General features: G+C 38.9%; 1 protein-coding gene across 11 annotated transcripts in view; it reads left to right on the top strand.

Moving 5' to 3' along the window:
* The first annotated feature begins 505 nt into the window (after nt 1–505).
* Ppp1r9a (protein phosphatase 1 regulatory subunit 9A) overlaps nt 506–21713 on the top strand; it is a 265581-nt gene continuing 244373 nt past the window's right edge. For 8 of the 11 annotated variants that reach the window (XM_069996521.1, XM_069996524.1, XM_069996528.1 and 5 more), the window contains exons 1-3: nt 506–583; nt 1274–1475; nt 2844–4455. In XM_069996521.1, the coding sequence (XP_069852622.1) occupies nt 3061–4455 (1395 nt within the window). In that variant the 5' untranslated portion in view covers nt 506–583; nt 1274–1475; nt 2844–3060. Of the gene's footprint in view, nt 584–1140; nt 1476–2843; nt 4456–21713 lie in introns of those variants that run through there. The other 3 variants (XM_069996523.1, XM_069996530.1, XM_069996522.1) reach the window with 2 other exon arrangements.

Raw genomic sequence — 21713 nt, forward strand, 5'->3', positions numbered from 1 at the left:
AGGATTGGTTTGAAGCTCTCGATTGATAGATTTTTTTTTTGCTTTTTAGGAATACACTTGGTGTATTGGGAATTTGTAAAGGAGGCACTCACTGAGCCATTATAGAACAGTGCTGTTTAAATTGGGTGAAAAACTCTTCTCAAGGCAGGCAAAAAGTCTTAAAAGACCTTCCTTTTATAGCTTCGGGACCTTGAGGTCATGGGGCCTAGTAGGCCCAGCGCAGTGGTTCAACAGAAGGCCTCTCTAGGTAGGGTCTGGCCAGGGTCTGGCCTTCCAGGCCAGGGCAGGAGTAGGACTCCTTGCTGCCATGCAATTAACTAGAGACCATGTGGGGGTGCTCCAGCAGCTGGCAGTCCCAACCCACTTCCCAGAGCCACCAGGGGCCGGGGCCCAGTTGAATAGGCCTTGCCCTGGGCCCAAGGGGGCCCTCGCCCACGGCCGAGGGGGTGGGGCGGCCTCGCCTCGGGCCGCCGCTTCTCGCCCTCCGTTGGCCGCCAGAGGCTCCCTCTCCCTCTCCCTCTCCTGGGATTTTGCGGCTGGGCTCCCTCTCTCTCCGGCCCTAGAGTTAATCCCATCAGCCGAGGTGAGGCACCTGTTACCCCAGGCCTACCCCCGCCCCCTCGGCCTGTCCTGGCCTCCCATCGGGCCTGCCCGAGGCCTGGCGTGGGGGGCCGCACGTGGGCCTCACCCCTCCCCGCGTCAGGGCGGCCCAGGGCGCGAACGCGCGCGGATGCCTAGGCCGCCAGCCGCCGGCCCGCAGCGGCGTGGGGCAGCTCCACGCGCCTCCCGGGGAGGCCCGGCGCGGGCTGGTCGCGCGTGGGGGGGGCGAGGCGCGCGTGGAAGCGGCCGTCGGAGCCGCCCTGCGCGCGGCGCCGAGAGGACGCGGGTGGCGGGGACCCAGCGGGCCGGCGCGGCCGCCACCGGGGGCGGGGGGCGCTGCGCGGAGCTGGGGGGCGCGCGGAGGCCGACCCTCCCCGCCCGCCCGCCCGCCAGCCCGCCCGCGGCGCTCGCGCTCGGTAAGGGGGAGGCTGTGCGCGGGGCTCAGAGCCGGGGAGGGCGGAAGGGAGCCGGGGAAATATCATCGGCATGTACAAAAGGCTGAGTTGCAGGCTGGGGGTGGGGTGGCTCGCGGTTGGGGAGCCATAGGTTGAGGATCGGAGGCATTATCAGTGGGATCTATTGTTTCCTGGCACATTGGGAGGAAAAACAAAGGGATTTATTCTCATCGCCCTATAATTTTCTCTTTTTTCCCTCCCCCTCCTGATGTGGCCAGGGAGCTCATCTCTCTCCCGTGCTACCCTGGAATTCGCCACCGGCAGCCGCAGCCAATGTGCTAGGACTACTCAGGTGCTTCCTGGCACAAAGCTAGACTGCGACCTCCAACCGTAGCGCTTGGCGTCACCTGCTCTCCCGGCCCGGCCCCGGGGCCGAGGGATTGCGTCCCGAAGCAGGCTTGGGAACCCGCTGCCTCTCAAGTTGGTGTTATTTATGTTTGTCTTTTGTGAGGGCAGGTTTTAAATCCCCGGCGGCCCCGTCGCCCCCGCCTCCGCCCCCTCGGGCTCGAATGGGCGGGGGTGGGGGGAGGAGGAGGGAATGGGGTGTACGACTAGGGGACAGGGGAGGGTGTTGATGGTTTTTTGTTTTTTGGTTTTTTTTTTTAATATCAGGGTAAAAGGAGATTGTCGATGATTTACAAAAAAAAAAAAAAAAAAAAGGAAGAAAGAAAAAAAAAGAAAAAAAAAGAAAGAAAAAAGGCACTACACTCCGAAACCTTTCTTGTTTGTCTGCATGGGCCGTGCATGCATGCTGGGCCAGGAAAACGAGTTTGGAGACGATGATTTAAGTGAAAGTGTATGCTTCCTCAGATGGTTGTCTCTGGGGGTAATGTGATCTGGCCTGATATTAAAATAAAAACAAAACAGAAATGAAAAAACAATCTTTTGAGCTGCATTGTTTGCTTTTCTGTAGATCTTGAAGTATTTGACTGCTGGCTTATTGATACTAAAATCCAGCTGTGAGCTGGAGGCCAGCAAGCATGCATTGCTTTGCCTTTTCAGCCTGTAGTAAATCTGGGGTAGGGAGGGATAAACAAATCAGGCCTGTGAAAAGAGGTACTATGGAATATTTGCTCTCTGGTGATCACATGTTCATTCAGTCCCATGATGGTCTACATCCCACTACATAATTCATAATAGCCACTCTTAGGGAACTTCCAACGTATTGGATACCACCATTTAGAGTGAAACATGCTGGTTTCCAAGAACTTTTTAATGTTTGTTTTGCTCTGAGATTGCACTTGTGTTGTTTTTGGGATGCTGTAGATGAGAATATTGGATCAGAAAGACTGGATTAAGCCTCTGTAGGAATGTTTTGGAGTTTGTAAAAAGGATTCCAAACTTTCACTTTGACCGAATAACTTCTACCTGATTATGGAAAATTCCAATGCATACGACTTTCTGAGCATTTTGATAATTTCTTAAAAGAGATATGCACTGCTGGTTTCTTTTAAGGTCATTTATAAAAGCAATCAAAACATGGGTTAAAGTGTTGCTTTAAGAGTACTTATGTGCTATGTGAGCGAGCAAGTGAGCGAGTGAGAGAGAGACAGACAGAGAGGGGGGCATTCTTTTGGTAGGGATCTCCTAAGTTGTTTTGGAAACATTTTCCTTATTAGAACAAATTAGAATGATAACTTTTACCTTTTGACGTTAACTTTCCATTTCAGTAAGTAATATCTTCTACTTGACCTGTGGCTAAATCACTTTGAAAATAAAAGTGCTAGTTGATTAAACAGAAATTCACCTAAGTACATAAATTCAAAACTTCATTCTTTTCTCTTACAGATGAACCACTAGTCTTGCTCTGAAAAAGCCATTTTGTGTAACTCTTGACTGAATAATTTGCTCATACACCTGTTGGGACAATCACAGACAAAAGTATGCCGTTTAAGAGGTCCTTTACTTGACCAAATACTGGTGATTAGACGAGAGGTTTTTGTTTTTGTTTTTTTTTCTTTTTCCTGATCATTATGAACATTGGGTTTTCACCCTTGAAGTAAAAATGTTGAAAGCTGAGTCTTCAGGTGAACGAACCACTCTCAGAAGTGCCTCTCCTCATAGGAATGCATACAGAACTGAGTTCCAGGCACTGAAAAGTGCCTTTGACAAACCTAAGTCAGATGGGGAACAAAAATCAAAAGAAGGTGAGGGCTCCCAACAGACCAGGGGTAGGAAATATGGCTCCAATGTCAACAGAATTAAAAATCTATTTATGCAGATGGGTATGGAACCCAATGAGAATGCTGCAGTCATTGCCAAAACCAGGGGGAAAGGTAGACCTTCCTCTCCTCAGAGAAGAATGAAGCCCAAAGAATTTCTGGAGAAAACAGATGGCTCAGTTGTTAAATTGGAGTCCTCTGTTTCTGAACGAATTAGTCGATTTGACACAATGTATGATGGCCCTTCATATTCTAAGTTCACAGAGACTCGAAAAATGTTTGAGAGGAGTGTTCATGAATCAGGACAAAACAACCGCTATTCCCCAAAGAAAGAGAAAGCTGGAGGGAGTGAACCACAGGACGAGTGGGGGGGTTCCAAGTCCAACAGAGGCAGTACTGATTCCTTGGATAGCCTTAGCTCCCGAACCGAGGCTGTCTCCCCAACTGTGAGTCAACTGAGTGCAGTATTTGAGAACACTGAGTCCCCCAGTGCCATCATTTCCGAGAAGGCTGAAAGCAGTGACTACTCAGTGACTGGCCATTATCCCCTGAATTTACCATCCGTTACTGTAACCAATCTTGACACCTTTGGCCACCGTAAGGATTCTAATTCTTGGTCTCCTTCGAACAAACAAGGTGTTGAAACAGATAATGCTCAGAAGACTAATACAACTCCAGTACTAGAAGTGGCTCCTAAAAGTACCTCTCTAGCTTCGTTGCCTAGGGAAGAGATACAGCAGAGCAAGGAAGCCGAGGACTCTACATCTAACCAAGAGACTCTGGACAGAACTGACAAAGACATTCTTGAACCACCTTGTGCTGAAAAGAAGGCAATGCCGAAGTCTGAAATCCTTTCACCACAAAACGAACCTTCAGGAGATGCCGAGGCTAATTCGGTTGGGAGTGAGACAGCAAAGCAACAGAGGAAAGAAGAGCTTGCAGGTGGTGATCTCACCTCTCCTAATGCTTCTGTATCCAGTTGTGCAAAAGAAGTAGCTGAAGATTCAAATAATGTTGAGAGTTCCCATGTGTACATGCATAGTGACTATAATGTGTATAGGGTGAGATCCAGGTATAATTCAGATTGGGGAGAGACAGGCACTGAGCAGGATGAGGAGGACAGTGATGAGAATAGCTACTATCAGCCTGATATGGAATACTCGGAAATCGTTGGATTGCCAGAAGAAGAAGAAATCCCAGCAAATAGGAAAATTAAGTTTAGTTGTGCTCCAATTAAGGTAAGTATGCCTTTTTGGTTTGTTTCCTATGTTTGTCTTTAGTATTGGGGCCTGCCAAAAAGTTCAAGATGATTGCCATACACCTGTTGTCAGCTGTTTTTTTTTTTTTTTTTAAAGTTTGGAGTTTGAGAGGTATCAGTCACATTTCATAATGTTCTGTTCAGTGGCATAAGCCAATAGTGACTATTATGAAAGTTGAAGTTTGGGGATTGTGAGATACATTCCAATGGACTGGAGTTTGAGTAACATGAGCACTGAAAACCAGGAGTGTTATTTTTGAATTACAACATATTATTTACAATTCCTTATTGACAATTTTCTTAATCTAGACACTGTAAGATCTGAGGTATAAGGTAGATTGAGTGAATTATGGTTACATAGAAATGATTTTTTTTTGATTGTGTGCTTAAAAATACCTGAATTACTCCTCACTTAAGTATAATGGATTGTGAGGAATGTTGCTACATATTTTTCCCATTGCTACTTAGTAGTGAAGATTTGATTATGAAAATATATTAGCTGACTTAAATACTTTGAAAAACTATAACTGTAAATAGCTCCAAGTTCAGTATGGGTTATGTAGCTTTATAGTGAAATTTTTGTGAAAGGAAAAAATTGATTTGTCATTCATGGGTTTATTTTTGCCTCTTAAAAACTGGATAAATGCCAATTGAATTCAGATACTCTATCAGAATGCCTTCACTTGACTAGCATTGGTATAGAAAGCAAAAAGCAACTGGCAGTGTGTGGTGGAACATATTAGCAGATAATGGCAATAGGGGCGGGAGGTGGTTGATGGAGTATCAGAATCCCCAGGAGTGTTTTTTAAGTATACTTGCCCTTGCCCATCAGTTCGGTTTTTAGCTTCTCACATGCTCTCTTTGGGGAATTTGGGTGTGTATGTTGGCAAATGTGTAGTGTAAAACCACTTCCTAGGGGCTCCCAGCGTCTACAAATTATATATATATATATATATATATATATATATGTATATATATGTATATATATACACATACATATATGATAGATTTGGAATTTCATATTGTAATTTGCTCTTCAACTCTTAAAATCACTTAATATGGTTATTTCCCTCTTATGAACTTACATAGCTGTAACATTTTACATAACTGTGGAGAAGTCTGACATTGCCTAAATTATGAAATACTGTTTTGAAATAAAGTAATAGTCTGAAATTTTTTGCAGGTGTTAGCAAGCACATTTGTACTTTATTAATCTAAGGCAAAAGTTCTGGGTAAGAATGGGCCATGTCCAGTAGCACTGTGTTTTAAACAGAGAGTGAATTCTAGTTTGAAAGCAAGTGAAGTTTCCTTGCAGTGTTTTGTCACATTTCATGTTATTCTGGCCCTCTTGACCCCAATCTCACTTCTAGGCACCATCTTCAAATGTGCCTTTTCCTCAAGCCTGCCCAGGGCGCTTCCAGTTTCACTACTCATGTCTGTTTTGAACATCATCTCTCCCTGAGGAAGAAAGCAATAAGATTAAATGATTTCACACTGAGCAAAGCAGGAATAACTGAAACAAACTCTTCAAGGAGTTTGTTAAAATCAGAAACTGAGTTTTTAAATGGAGGGATAGCAGTTTATGATAATTTAACAAGTAGAACATGAGCCACTCAACCCAGTGGGTTATATTTGGGTCCTGTGCTACACAAAACCTGTGTGTTAGTAGCTTTAGTGTATTTTAAAGGATTTATCATTGAAGAATAATCTGTTGAGATGTGAACAACCCAGCTTTTGGGGGTATGATACTTTGAAATTTAGGTGATGTTTAATTTTGCTACAATTGCTTATAATAATAACAACCATGTTGTCTCTTTGATTACAATAACAAATTGGATTTCATATAGAAGAGAATGAAAGATAACAAACCCAATTCACCCTTCCTGAAGGACTTAGATCATGGTAAGATTTGTGAACAAACTTAATACATTGCATTTTATTGGGCAGTTCACAGGACTAGTTGGAGTGGATTAAGTTTGCAAACAGAAGAATCATTATTATCCCCTTTGTAATGAATGGGACAATTACTCTTTCTTGTTGCTCCTATTGTTGAACACAAAAGTAGCTTCATTGGGAAATTTTGAGATCTGCTTTCTACTGGTGCTGTTGTTTTTGTTGTTCTCCAATTTATATACGTATATTATATAGTCTGAGAGAGTGGTAAAATAATTAAATTCAACAAGTGTTTAGGGAAGGCTTATATGTGTCCTGTTAGTCTGCTAGGGGCAGGAGACACAAAAATCTATAAGGTGAGCACTTTTCTCTGTGACCTTGTAGAATCAATTCTCAAACACAGTATGTCTAAAATAACCCACATGATGGAGTATACAGAATTGTGCTAATGTAGATGGTCCTTGAACAGCACTTGGCTGTAATAAATGCATAGGAAGTAAAAGAGATTTGATAGATTATTTGGAAGAGAGTACATTCAATCATTTCTGTATTTATTTCCTTATTTGTATAAAGCTTCATTTGTGGAATGGGAAGTTAAGATTTCCAAACTAAATCTTTGACTTTGAATTTAAACATATTTCCTTTTTCAAAAAATGATAGAGAACATTTTTAAACTTTTGAAATTATTTTTGAAGTTTTTATATTCACTAGCTGGTACTCTGTGTTCAGTAAAATATTCCCAACACCTTTAATGTTTTGTGGTAGGGCTTGTTTGAGATCTTTCTGTGTGCTGTTGTCCTTGGTGTCCAGTTTATTTCTTTGAAATGTGTTTTACATGGATATTATCCTAAAAATGCTTTAATGTGGGGTTAGATAAACAACCACATGAAAGATAGTCTTTCCTGTTGTAGCATATTCCTTGTTGTTCATGATTTTTAAAAATGACTAGATTCAGCCATGCATGATGATACATGTTTGTAATCCCAGCAGAGAGACAGTTAAGACTGAGAGTTCAGGCCAACCTGAGCTACATAGGTAGTTCCAGAGAAGCCTCAGCTATGTAGGGATGAGCCTGTCTCATGAAAATCAAATGAGATAAAACAAAACAAGAAAAAAAAGATCAAATTGTATTACTGGCCGATTATTAGCATGACTTATCTTTCGTGGGCATACTTATTACTATGTGTTTAACAGTGTCATAGTATATTAGAATGGTATTAACAATGGAGAATATGAAGCCTGTCTCTAAAATATAGCATAGGAGAAGGTTATGAACCCTCTTAATTTGAGATGTGGTATTAAGCTTTCATTATCAGATTTTTCCGCAAAACCAAAGAATTGAATTAAAATGTGAATAAGCCGAGAATAGGCAGGGTAATTTTTGTTACTATGTTTTCTATTATAAATGCCTAATTTGCATCAGGAACACTATGACTAACATAACAAACCTGGGGCTGATCTGGTCAGGGGTCAAGGGGAAGTGCATAGCCCATTCAGGAGGCTTTCTAAGGCTCTTCAGTTCAAATTTATTCTTGAATATCCTTTCCAAGGTCACTGCATTCTCATTAAGGAAATTATAACTGTTTGTCAGTTACTTACAACCTTTGAATTTGTATTCTTGAAACCTAGTGCTATTTGAAAGGAAGATTTTTCTTATTTTCCTGTAAGTAGGAGACTGTAAATGTAATGTTTGGGTCCTTGTGTGATACTTTCAATGTTTTCTTAAACTGTATGCCGTTTTATAGAGTGACAGTTCACAGAAGCCAGCAAGGGCAGCAGTGCTTCCTTGAACCTTCCCTGAGAGTTGTTGGAAATGAATGTCTGCATTCTCCCCATTATTGAAGGCTGCAGTACCTGAAGCTTTTGTTCAGGATGGTGTTCAGAACATAGCTCTAATGTTTTGACCCGTCCTCTTAAGTTTGTGGGGGCTTCTCTTTCTTCCTGACTGTTTTAGCAGTGCTTACTAAACTTCAACATGCATTTGAATTACTTAGGGATCTTGTTAAAATGCAGATTCTATTTCAGTAGGTGTTCTGTGGGAAATTACCTTGCTGCAAGGAACTATGCCAGGCAAGCTATCTCAGAGGTTATGGAATAGAAACATCTTGGCAACCAAAGTAAAATGCTTGAATTTACGATTTATCAATTTAGTATAAAACACAAATCTAAACGCCAGAGGGGAGACATGGAGTAAGTCAACACATTTTAAGTTTACAATAAGATGTAAAAAATAACTTGAACAATCATATTACCATCCTTATAGGTACACCATGCTTATTTGTCCTGTCTCTCATTGCTTTACTTTTACTTTAATTAATGTATTTTTGTGACAGTCTCCTTATGAAGTCCAGGCTTCCCTGCCTTAAACTTGTGATCCTTCTGCCTCTTGAGTGCTTGTTTGACAGGCCTGTGTCATCCTTCCATGTTGGTGGTGTGGTTTTGAGGATTTGTTATTTGATCAGGGCTCCTGACTAATGCCCTGGGTCAATGGTGTATATATACTTGCTCTATTGAAGAGATGTGGGTCAACGACATGTGGGCATAGTAGCTTTACCAAGTTGCCTGCTGATGAACCAGAGGTTGAATTTGCTTTCTTCAAGTCAAGCACCCAGGATCACAGAATAGAATGACATGGATGTGATATACCTGTCATTCAAAGATGGCATAAGATGACTTGGTCTTTTCTTCCCTTAAATCACTTTGTTCAGTCATTTCCTATTTATTCTGTTTTGTAATTTCAGTTAGGGTACTAACATTCCTATTATTAATATGCCTTCTAAGTCCTGCTTTCATTTTGCCAGTGTGTATTCTTACCATTGCTACTTAATCAAGCCTGTGATTGTCATTTGGTCTTGGAGATTCTTTTCTTCAGCAAATTATTTCTGATGAGGCAGATACTGTGGCTCATGCCTGTAATACTAGCTAGTCAGGAGTCTGAGAAATGAGGATCATGGTTCAAAGCTAGCCCAGGCAAGAAAGTCTCTGAGACTCTAGTCTCAGCAACAGAGCACCAGCCTTGGGTAGATAAAGGTAATGGATAGTGCCCATGCCCAGAGTTCAAGCCCTTGTACCATCACCAAAAAACGTATATATTTATGTATTTCAGAAATTTGCTAGCAATTGATAGCAAAATTTGAACTTGTTTTTTTTCCATCCTATGTATTTTGTTTGCTCTTGAAAATATCCTTATAAATTACATTAGTGTTGAGCTCCTGAGCTGTAAAATACCAAATTTGTGAAGAATAGTATCTATTATATTTGTACATTGTTTATCTTGTAACTCAGTTATGGGCTTATCACATAATAATTTGACTTAAATTTTTATTAGATAATAAATGCCACTCAAAATGAAGTTGAGTTTAGAAATTTGTCAAAAAATTTAATTAGACATAAGATAAGTTTTGTGTAAACAAAATAAACATTGTTACAGATTTCTGAAAATATTTGTTGGTTTTTGTGTTATTATCTGGTCTACTTAATATTTTAAAAGTTTTCTATGATTTTTCATTTTTTTACTTCATAATATACTACAGTTCTCATTTTGATAAAGAAGAAAAAAATTTGAAGTGCTTTACAGTTTTCTTCCTGGTCACTTTTAACATTTTCTCTTAATTCTAATGTCTTTACTTTGCTGACATCGAAATTTAGTAATGAAAATACTTAAAGGTAATCTAATGTAATTTCCCAGTCACTTCAGGAAGCTCTTCATTCAATAACATATTACTGACAGATGATCTTTCTGCTTCTGCTTGAATAATTCCACTTATGGGGAATTTATTACTTTGTAATATAAAAGGAAAGTTAGAAGGAAGGACGTGTGTGTGCCTGTATGTGTGCATGTGCATGCACACATGTACATGTGCATATGTGTATGTATGTATTTAATTTTAATTAGCAATTTTTATTGAGGTCAGATTCAAGTAGCATAAAAATCTATCCTTTACAAGTTCATAGTTGAAAGCTTTTAGTGTATTCACAGTATTGTGCAGCCATCACTAAGATCTAATTCTAGCACATTTCCATCGCCCTGGAAAGAAACTCTGTGCTTATTAGTAGTCATTCCCAATTCTTCCTCTATCCTCTGGCAAACACTAATCTACTTCCTGTCTCTATGGATTTGTCTCTTCTGGACATTTTATATAAATGGAATCAGGAGCATTCTTTTATGAAAGAAATATGTACACACACACACACACACACACACACACACACACTTGGGAAAATATACATATACTTAGGATATGTTAAGTGAGAGATACCAGGAGGGCTATATATAGATGGTAGGAATATCTAGAGAGTAAGGACAATAGATATTTCAGGAGGATGAGATGTGGTCTAAAAATTATGTGGCAAGATGTGCAATCAACATATACTGTCTGCCTTTTTATGAAGATATTAAAGAGAAAAAACATGAAGCAGAGGAGACAGAAGGATCAAAATCTATAAGGCTATACATGCTGCTGTACAAGCCTAAGTGCTTGAATCAGCACGTTTCTCTAAAGGCATAGATTATATTGCTTTTTTTCAATCTGTTGATTGCTGTTCTTGCTCTTGGTATTCTTTGACATTGATCGCAATCGCTGATGGGCAAACTTCAATGTTTGTTTAAAACATTTCTTCATCCTTCAATATGTCAATATAGATTTCATGTATCTACTTGATGTTATCTTTATATGATGAGTGATTTGAAAGAGGAATTTATTTTATATTGTCTTCAGAGGCACACTGTCCATATTATTGCTATGCCTTATTAACTGGTAATAATAAAGGTAACACTGACAGTTACTTGATATTCTGTAAGCTTGGACAAATCTGCCTCCGGAGGCTTTGGGTTTCTTACTTGTAATTGACACTGTCTTCCTTGTAATTTATTCCTCAGATGTCTTCCCAGCTTAGTATTTTACAGTTCTCTGCTTAGTTCTTAAATATAATTATACTGTACAGTCAGTGACCCTAGATTTGTTATTATTTCATCAGAAAAATTCTGAACAATTTTTTTAAATATTAAAATGAAGGACATGTGAAATTACTCTTAAGAGATTACTGATGCTCTAGATTCTACTAAAAGCTTAAAAATGGCTAAAATACTGAATTCAAGGGAGCACATTTTCTACAGAGTGAATTTTTTTAGAGCAGCTTGACTTTTGAAAGTATGGGTTGAACTATATATTAACACACCCTGCTAAAGAGCCTAAGAATAAAGAAAGAAATGTTTTGTAATGTAGTTGCTGACATATTAATTGCTTCACTCCCTTTTGTTCTGGAAATAGCTTCATGGCACAGTTCAGCATGATTGAAATATTGATAATGTTTTGCACAATTTCTAAATTTTCAGCCTGAAAATCTATCTCTTTCTCATGGACCTCTTCTTAAAAAGAGTATAATGAAATAGCACAGCATAAGGATATATGGAACTTTTTATATTTTAGAGGGAGGAAAGTTGTTTTTTTTTTTTGCTTATTTAACCTATCATACTGGGATTTACACAAAGACTTAGTTAAATAGTTAAAACTGTTCTCCTTATATTTGTGCATGAGGATAAGTGGTTTTAAATGAAGCCATCCCTTCCTGCACGTTGGAGTCAGTAAATGAGCTTTGTGCTGGAAAGTGAATCTCCCAAATAATTTTCCATCCCAGGGAAATACTGGGGACACATAGTGGTTATGGAGGTTCCAGGAGTGACAGGTTAGAGACGTTCAGGACAGATATTTGATATTTGTCTCTTGAGGCTGTTGGTCCAGTATGGCCTTAAGAAATAGTGCTTTGGGGGCTGGGAAGGTGGCTCAGTGGTAGAGCACTTGCCTTGCATACATGAGGGCCTGGGTTCGATTTCTCAGCACCACATAAGCAAAAAGAAAAAAAAAAGCTGGAAGTGGCGCTGTGGCTCAAGTGGTAGAGCACTAACCTTGAGCTGAAGAGCTGAGGGACAGCGCCCAGGCCCAGAGTTCAGGCCCCACAACTGACCAAAAAAAGAAAAAAAGAAATAGTGCTTTAGGTCTGTTAAAATACAGTGAGATGGAAGTTTTTCTTTAATTCATGTCAGATTTTTACTTCATTTACATTAGCAGTAATTTAAACCAGGTCTTCACTGACTTTCAATAAATATATGTGCATGAGCTAAATTAATGTTGAATTGGGATTCACTAGAATAATTTCTTCTTCTTTTGCACAGCGTTGGGGGTTTTCCATGATATGTTTATAAAAATAAATTTATTTGTTAAATACATACTGCCTGAATTATTACTCAGAAAGCCTTATTAGTTTCTAATTAGCACTTTGCTGCATTAGCATTGCAGTTTCAGAATCCTTGCCCAAGCACTATTTTTATATGCCTGTTTTGATTCTGGTAAATGAAAATGTCTCTCATAATTCCTATATACTACATTGATTTATTAGTGAGGATGTAGGCTTGACATATTTGTGGGCTTCTTCTTACTATTTCTACAATATGATCTCACTAGGTAGCTCAGTCTAGCCTTGAATCCATAATCCTCCTGCTTCAGCTTTGTGCTGGGATTACAGGCCTGTGCCACCACCTCTCCTGTTATTTTATTTTTTTGAAGTTCTGAGTATTGAACCTGAGCCTCACTCATGAGTGTGCCCTACTACTGAACCACAGCATATTATAGAGTTCCTTGATAGGGCTCTGAGCGTTGTTTACTGCCTGCTTTGTCTGTGATGGTTAGTAAGGACCACATCCAATTGCCATTCATGTTAGGAGAAAGTTAAAGCAACTCACATATCAAGTATAGCAGGATGGGTAGATTTATTATGCTAGATACATGGGGTGTGATAGGATAAAACTTTCTCACTTTTGAGAAAGTCATTTTTTGAGATTATTTTAGGATGAGAATTATTTCACAATAAACAGTTTGGTTAAATGCTTAATGTGCATTGCAATCTCATTTTTATTTTGGAAATGTGTATTTGAACAAAGATGATAACAGAAGGAATAAAGGTGATGTTCAAAACTATTTCTACTTCAAGATTTACTCAATTTTTTAAAATAATGAGTATATATTGCTTATTACAAAAATTGTGGTAACAACACAATAGCAACTTAAGGAAGTTGACAAAATCACATTTTATTATATTGCCCCAAATTAATTCTTTCTTTCCCTCCTCCTCTGTGGTGTGTGGATTGAGCCCAGGTCCTTGAACATACTAACCAAGAGCTCTGTCAGTGAGCTATACTCCCAGTGTGTGCTGTTCAGAATTCTAATTGTACTCTGATTTTTAAGGATTGGTAAAATTCATCCTAAAAACTAAGTTTTAAGGGGAAGGACCTTTTAATTTATTTTAAATCACAACAATAACATTTGCATAAACATTACATGTTTTTCTTGAGTTCAGCTATGTTGTACCTGATATCCTAACCTTAGTCAAAAAATGCTTTCAGAAATCGAAATCAAATATACTAGATTTGAAGTGAGTCACATTTTAGTGAGTAGTCTTATTGAAAATAATAAGCAATTGTCTGAGAAAGCCTAGCCATTTTCCCTTGTGAGCTCTTGTCTTTTTGATCTGTTAGATTATTGAACCTGAATCGACTTCCTGTCTGTGAAGGAGAGAGAGTGGAGATGTCAACTTCAGTTTCTTACATGCCTATAATCCTGTGAGAAATACTTTTCCACACTCAGTTAAAAACAGGATTTTGAGTTCTGGGCCTCCACAGAGTCCTTTTGAATATGTTTCCTGTTCCAGAACATGAGCCAATATGTGTTTTCCTGTTGTTCTTCTTAACAAGAGTAGTAGCGGAGAGGAGATTCATTTGATGTATGATTAGACTGAATGGTAATATATACTATTTTTAGTTAGAGTCAAAGGTCAGTTCCTCTATGCATTGGATAGTTTTCCACCTTTGAAAAGATTATTTGTAGAGTGCTGAGGTCTGAAATTAGAAGTTTAAGGTATTTCTTCTGGTCAAATTAGATCAGTTGAACTCTAACCTTAGTGTTGTGAGCAATTCTGGTATTTTAGAAGTTCAGATGAAGTCCTCATTAAGTTGATTTCCTATATAATCTGATAATACATTGTGATTTTTTGTTATTAAATATGCTTAAACTTTCCTATAACTGGAGAAGAGAGTCTCATGGGGTTTCTTGCCTGGGCTGGCTTTGAACCATAATTCTCAGATCTCAGCCTTACAAGTAGCTAGGATTACTGGTGTGAGCTGTAGGTACTCAGCTATTTAATAATGATTTTGAAGTGTATTTGTTTTCAATTCAAGACTATGTTACAATTTTGTAAATATTTTAGAAGTTGTTTGTCTTCTTCTCTAATCAAGCTCTTGCTGAGCATGACTTCTGTTTATGTAGAAACTAGTTTTACATTTTTCTCTGTGATTTGTATGTAATTAGTAGTAAATTGCATAGAAACAAATAATCCAAGGCCTTGAAATAATTTTTTTCCTGTATGTTTCCTCTATGAATTACATTATTCAGAAGATGTCTGACAGTTGTTATTAAGATGAAATATGAAATGGCTTTGCTCATTTATGCAAATTTGTTTATCTATAAACACATTTTCCCTAAGCAGAAATAGCTTTTAATGGCACGCTAAGGAAAAAAATGATTGTGCTGTTTTCTAGATGTTTGTTTTTAAATTTATAATAATTTTTTAGGGTTCATGTACATTTTTTGAGATATAATTTAAAAAGTAGTATAAGTCAGGCATGGTGGTACATGCCTGTAATCTCAACATTAGGAGGTTGAAGCACTATGTTGTGAGTTCCAGGCCAACCTAGGCTACCGGGTAAAAGCTTGTCTCCAAAAAAAAATAAAAGCAAACAAGAAAACAAAGAGCAGTATAGTTATTGAGGTAAAGAATAAGCATAGTATTTTCAGGAGATTATTTCAGGACTCAGGATAATCTCTTCTTTATGCAAAAGTGGAACCATATGAGTTATTGTTTCCCCATTTATAAAACAGATACAATAAAATACCTTTTAGGTAGATGTTAGGAAGGATATGTGACTTTATTCTTAGGAAAGTTTGGTATGATATTGGAATGAATTGAGCTAATATGGCAGATCTGATTTTATTTGGGCTAATATTTTTAATTTTGAGATTAACATGATTATAATATTCTATAATTTTATGTGGGCCTTTGTCAAGATTGATAACTCATCTGTTATGCAAGTATTCATAAATAACTTATGCTATTGCTATTTAAAGAAGGATTGTCTCATGAATTGATTAATAACAGTCCACAGACATTATCATATAGCTCAAAATGTGTTTAGCTTGGCATTTTGCTGCGTGAATATGAAGATATTCAGGGCAACTGTTGTATAGTTTTGTGGTTGTGGTAGAGAAGATATTTGTAGGGTTAAGTGGTAAGTGCTGTGATATGGATATATACATAAGGTGACATTTGGTGTGATGCCTTTGAGAATAAGAGAGGAACATGAATAATAATGATCATATTTGAGAAATGAGTTTACCTGATGTATTATTATTTAAAAAATAAGGACCTAGACCATTATTTTTGTTTAGTCTTCTTTGTATCCATTGTCTACATTGACTTTATAATTTATTGCCAAAATGAAGACACTTTATGGTGGACACTTTCCAGATTTATACCTGTAATCCCAGCTATTGGGGACCACAGTTTGAGGACAGTCCGGCAAATTTAGTGAGACCCTATTTCAAAAGCAAATCAGGGCTAGTGTCACACACTTGTTATCCCACCCCTCACTTGGAGGTGGATATAAGAGGACTGCAGTCCAAGGCCAGCTCCAGCAAAGTTAGCTCTAGACTGTTTTGAAAAGAATTAAAGGCAAAAGGACTGGTTATGTGGCTCAAGTGAAAGTACACTTGCCCAGCAAGTGCAAGGCTTTGGGTTTAATCCCAAGTACTGAAAACACATAATGTATAAAATGAGTACCTTTTGAGAGTGAAAAGGGGTACAATGAATACTTAGGTGGGGGCAACAATCAGGACTGACAGTAAAGCTAGTGCACCTGGTCTCTAAGATCTAGTAGCTGGCATTGGGGCCTCTGATTAAGTGTGTCTCCCTTTCCATGAGGAGAAGGATCATCAGTCGAGAAAGTAATGGTTGAGTGGAAGCGTTGATGAGAGATAAAAAGTTATCAGGTACAGAACAGGAAAACCCTAAGCCAACAAAATAGTATGTTCAAGGAAACCAGAAGGAAATTCCAACAATTAGAGGAAATTGTGTGAATGTATGCATTTGCATGTAAAGGTGTAGGCAGGTGTAGACTTGTCTACACAAAGACATTGGAAATGAAACTAGCTATAAATAAATGAAATAACCTAATAAGTAGTTTTAAATTAAATGCTAATGATAAAGTCGATGAATGTTAAGGGATAGATTATGTCACTTTGCTGTAAGAAAAGTTGAAAGGAGAATTCACAATTTTCCATTCTTTCTATTCTTTAAGCAAAAATCTTAGAAGTTGTCTTCCTGTTCCTTGTTCCCCTTTTTCTGGGTTAGCTGGATTAAGCCCACTGGTGACCCTGTAGATGACTCTATGGCATTCCCTTGTACTCAAAATGACTCACTCACCTGACTGGGAAGCTAACTCGTTGGTACATTTCTAAACCTGCTTATATCCAGCTTATTTGTCTTTCCAATTATGTATGCTATTCAAAATTGCGCAAAGTGTTAACACATGAGTGTGAAAAGGGGGATATTTTTCCTATAAAAAATGTGAATTGGAGCTGGGAGCCTGTGGCTCATCCTAGCTACTCAGGAGGCTGAGATTTGAGGATTGTGGTTAGAAGCCAGCTAGGGTAGGAAAGTTGTGAGATTTTAAAAAATGTATAATTTATTGTTATTGTCAAGGTGATGTACAGAGAGGGGTTAAAGTTACATAAATCTGGCAATGAGTACATTTTCTTTGAACCATCCCACCTTTTCTTTCGCTCGTTTATCTCCAGTTAACCACCAAACAAGTGGCAGTTGAGCCATAGGTGAAGTGATAGAGAAGCGATGCTGAGCCAAAAAGCTAAGGGACAGTGTTCAGGCCCTGAATTCAAGCTCTAGTACTAACATGTGATACTAACACTGTGAAGTGGAGTTTGGGAAGATCTGGCAAAGATCTCAATTTAAAATGTTGCTGTTGGGCTGGGAAGGTGGCTCAGTGGTAGAGCGCTTGCCTTGCATGCCTGAGACCCTGGGTTCGATTCCTCAGCACCACATAAGCAAAAAGTAAAAAGCTGGAAGTGGCGCTTGTGTCTCAAGTGGTAGAGCACTAGCCTTGAGCTGAAGAGCTGAGGGACAGCGCCCAGGCCCAGAGTTCAGGCCCCACAACCGGACCCCAAAAAAAAAAAAATGTTGCTGTTAATTTAGATAGGCTTACTATAGATAATGGAAACGGTTTCAAGTAATATCTAAAAGTATTTGCTACTTCAGTTATTTTGTCTTCAAGTTCTTTCAAAAACCAGACTGCTGGTCATCATGACCAATGAATTATATGGGAAAAATAATGCCAATAATTTATCTACAAGCCTAAACTTAGGAACGACCTTGGCCACTTATGAAATGGTCACTGAAGCCAGGTGCCGGTGGGGTGGCTCACTCCTGCCTGTAATCCTAGCTACTCAGGAGGCTGAGATCTGAGGATCATGGTTCAGAGGCAGCCTGTGCAGTAAAGTCAGTGAGGCTCTTATTTCCAATAAACCTAGAAAACTGGAAGTGGTGCTGTGGCTCAAGTGGTAGAGTGCTCGCCTTGAGCTAAAGAGCACAGGGACAGCGCCCAGCCCCAAAGATCAAGCCCCACGACTGACCAAAAAAAAAAAAAAAAAAAGAAAAAGAAAAAAAAGAAATGGTCCCTGAATGAATTTTACTATTCTATATCTTATATTAATATAGACCTGTTAACTATACATATATGTATATAATTTTAAATGACTCCCTAATTTAACTGTCTCTTTCAACTGTGAGACAGACTGTCATTCCAAATTGTTTTCTCCCAGCAGGGCAACTTCTTGCATGCAGTCTGCTCTGTGCCAGGCAATGTGTATGTGTTCTCTTATGGAATCAGGGCCTTAGCTCAGCAGGAAAGGCAACATTTACCATGTAGCAAAGAGTTTCAGTGTGATTGAGGTGTGCCCAGCTTGCTGTGAGTGCAGAGAAAGGGCACTAGGATTCATAAGGCAAACTGCTGGAAGCTCTGTGGGAGGATGTCCATCTCTTAAGTTTTATTAGTGTTAGCAGAGCAAGAGGCAGGTGTGCACATAGCAGGAAGGCCCAGAGCAGAGCAATAAGACTTTCTCAAATCTCAAGACCAGCTTAATATTTTACGTCCATGGGAAGACAAGGGCAGATCAGGAACGTTGCATTGTGATAGACTAAGGAGTTTGCATGCTTTTCTGAAAATAAATTAGTCATTTGAGCAGGTTTCCAATGTGCAAAGGCATTGGTAGGGTTCTGGGAAGATAGGAAAGGTGAGAATAAGAGTTAGAGAACTAATGCTTCAGGAAAAGTTTGGAAGAAAGTTTAGAATGATTTTTTTTTTCCCCCGTCAGTTGTGGGGCTTGAACTCTGGGCCTGAGCATTGTGCCTGAGCTCTTCAGTTCAAGGTGAGCCCTTTACTGCTTCAGCCACAGCGCCACTTCCGGTTTTCTGGTGGTTAATTGGAGATAAGAGTCTCACAGACTTTCTTGCCTGGGCTGGCTTTGAACCATGATCCTCAGATCTCTGCCTCCTGAGTAGCTAGGATTACAGGCGTGAGCCACAGGCACCCAGCAGTTTAGAATGATTTTTAAGAAATACAACGGTTTAACAGTCTGGTCATATTTTGTGGATTGAGACTGGGGAAGGAGTATTCCTCATCAGGAAAGGGAGGGAGATAACAGAGATTTAAAGACACTGCCGAAGTAGGTTCTCCATAAAATATGCAATAGGAATTCATTGTAAAAGTTGTGGTATACTCACAACCTCAAAGAACTCAGATCCTCAAAGAACCAGTACTGTGCTTAGTTAGTAGGTCAAGTTTGACTGTTAGTAGAGCCATACAAAACAGATATGCCCACTGCTCTTAACCTTCTATGGATAACCTTCTATGGAAGGTCTTTGCATGGTTAACTGTTTCCCTTGGCATATTTTTCTAGTTTTTCCCCTCATTTCTGTAGTACAGAGCATGTAATAATCCTAAAAAGTATTCAGAGAAATACACACACACACACACACACACACACACACACACACACACATCACTTTTGTGATTTTATTTATTTATTTACTATTTATTTATTTAGTCAGTTGTGGGGCCTGATCTCTGGGCCTGGGCACTGTACCTGAGCTCTTCAGCTCAAGGCTAGCTCTTTACTACAGTGCCACTTCCGGCTTTTTCTGCTTATGTGGTGCAGAGGAATGGAACCCAGGGCCACATGCATGCAACCACATGCACTCTACCACTGAGCTACCTTCCCAGCACTGTGATTTTTATTTTATTTTTGAGATAAGGCTCCATAGCCTAGGTTGTCTGGAACTTGATATCCTCCTGCCATAGACTCCTGAGTGCTGGGGTTTTAAGTATGTACCACCATGCTTCCCTCTTTCAATCCTAAGTTATCTTGAAAAAAAAATCCATGTATTTATCAGTTAAGATGCTTGGTTGGTTTCTTTTTTAAAGACCTAGTGAGCTTCAGATAGGGTTTTTCTACTTTCCCAACTTAGGACCCAACTGATTTCAAGCAACCTTTGACAAGTCGCTATAAATTAGTCTTGCCTATTGCACAGTGTCACAGAGTGAGATTTTGTTTCCTGAAATGGGTGTCATATCATAAGACTTCTAAAATTAGTTATGGAGATGAACAAAAATTAGATAGAATGTATATTATATGTATACTAGCCAACACAACCCTGAGGTACACACTTCCTTTTAGAGAGTCTGCCTGAGCTAACTGACTGTGGGTTCTTAAAATGCCATTTCTATTTGGGGTCTGAAAGTGTTTAGATGGCAAATGTGAGGGAGTGGCTGTTTCTATGGCTATTTCTTAGTGAATTTTCATGACTGAGTCTTTACTGACCTGGCTGTTGGCATTTACTTTACTTGAATTGGGGGCTGGGCTAGTTTTCAGCTAGTTTTAAAGCAAGTTTAGATTTCCTTGTTGGCAAAGGCTTATGATTGAATCTTTTTACTTTAAAGGATGACCAGAAATGGAGTATTGCCTTTCTTTAGAAAGAAAGTACTGTTGTTATTTTAAAACAAATTAGCACTGAAGTAAATGTTTCTTTTACTATGTGCTATATTTTTTCTTAATGGTTTTGTAATTTATGTCAAAAATGTTGAATTGATACCGATTCCATATTTGGATTCTTTAAAACAAAGCCTGGTTAGGATAATCTGTGTCCTGGAGTTTCTTCTAGACATAAAATATCAAGCTTTTGTTATGGCATTCTTCTTAATGTGCTATATGAAGTGTCAGACCCATATCATTGTGAATGTTGTTTTCAGGTAGAAATTCTGACTTTGCTAGGTTTATGATCACTCAGGAAAAGTTTTGAATGCTCTGAGGGAAACTAATTTAGGATGTTAAGTTCATGCCTATGTGGAAATTGAGAGAATATGTATTCACCACATTTGTCCTTGAAATTTTAGGTAGAATTGATGGTAAGGAAGACAAGAGAATGATTTGATCAAACTTCATGACATTTCCTGAATTAACCACCCACTTTACTACTGATAATTGTGATATATCTTGTTTTTTAATGAAACTCTTCATTTGCAAAGATGGAAATTCCAGTCCCCTTGAAGCATGGCTTTGTTAGGAGAAGTAATTGAGGTTTTACCCATCCATATTCTATTATTAGCTTTGTCTATCAAAAAAAACACCAGACATAGATCCAGATTTTCATTGACATACGCAAACTTACATCTGTATGTGCATATATATATGTATATGTATATATATATATATATGTAGTATCCTCTCATGTAGGATAATTTCAGTACTTTAATTATGATTGACAGGTTATGGTATCAAAGTACAAATCCAGCATACACTGGTGGCTCATGCCTGTGATCTTAGGTACTCTGGAAGTTGAGCTCTTGAGGATCATGTTTTGAAGCCAGTCAGGACAGCAAAGTCTTTAAGACTTTACCTCAAATTAACTAGCAAAATGCCAGGCCAGAGGGGTAGACCAAGTGATATAGCACTAGCTCTGAGCAGGAAAGCTGAGCAAGGGATCAAGGCCTTAAGTTCAAGCACAGGTAAGCACAAAACTAACCAACTGAACAAAAAAAGTACAAAAATCCAAAGAATTTAGGAGCAGTTTGCTATGATGCCACTTAAAAGATGCCAATTTACAAGGAGCTTAACAAAGATAAATTCATTATGGTTCACTTTTTAACTTCAGTGAAGGCTTCTCCTT

This window comes from Dipodomys merriami, unplaced genomic scaffold (genome assembly GCF_024711535.1).
Source record: "Dipodomys merriami isolate MVZ:Mamm:240054 unplaced genomic scaffold, mDipMer1.0.p SCAF_5, whole genome shotgun sequence".
NCBI lineage: Eukaryota > Metazoa > Chordata > Mammalia > Rodentia > Heteromyidae > Dipodomys > Dipodomys merriami.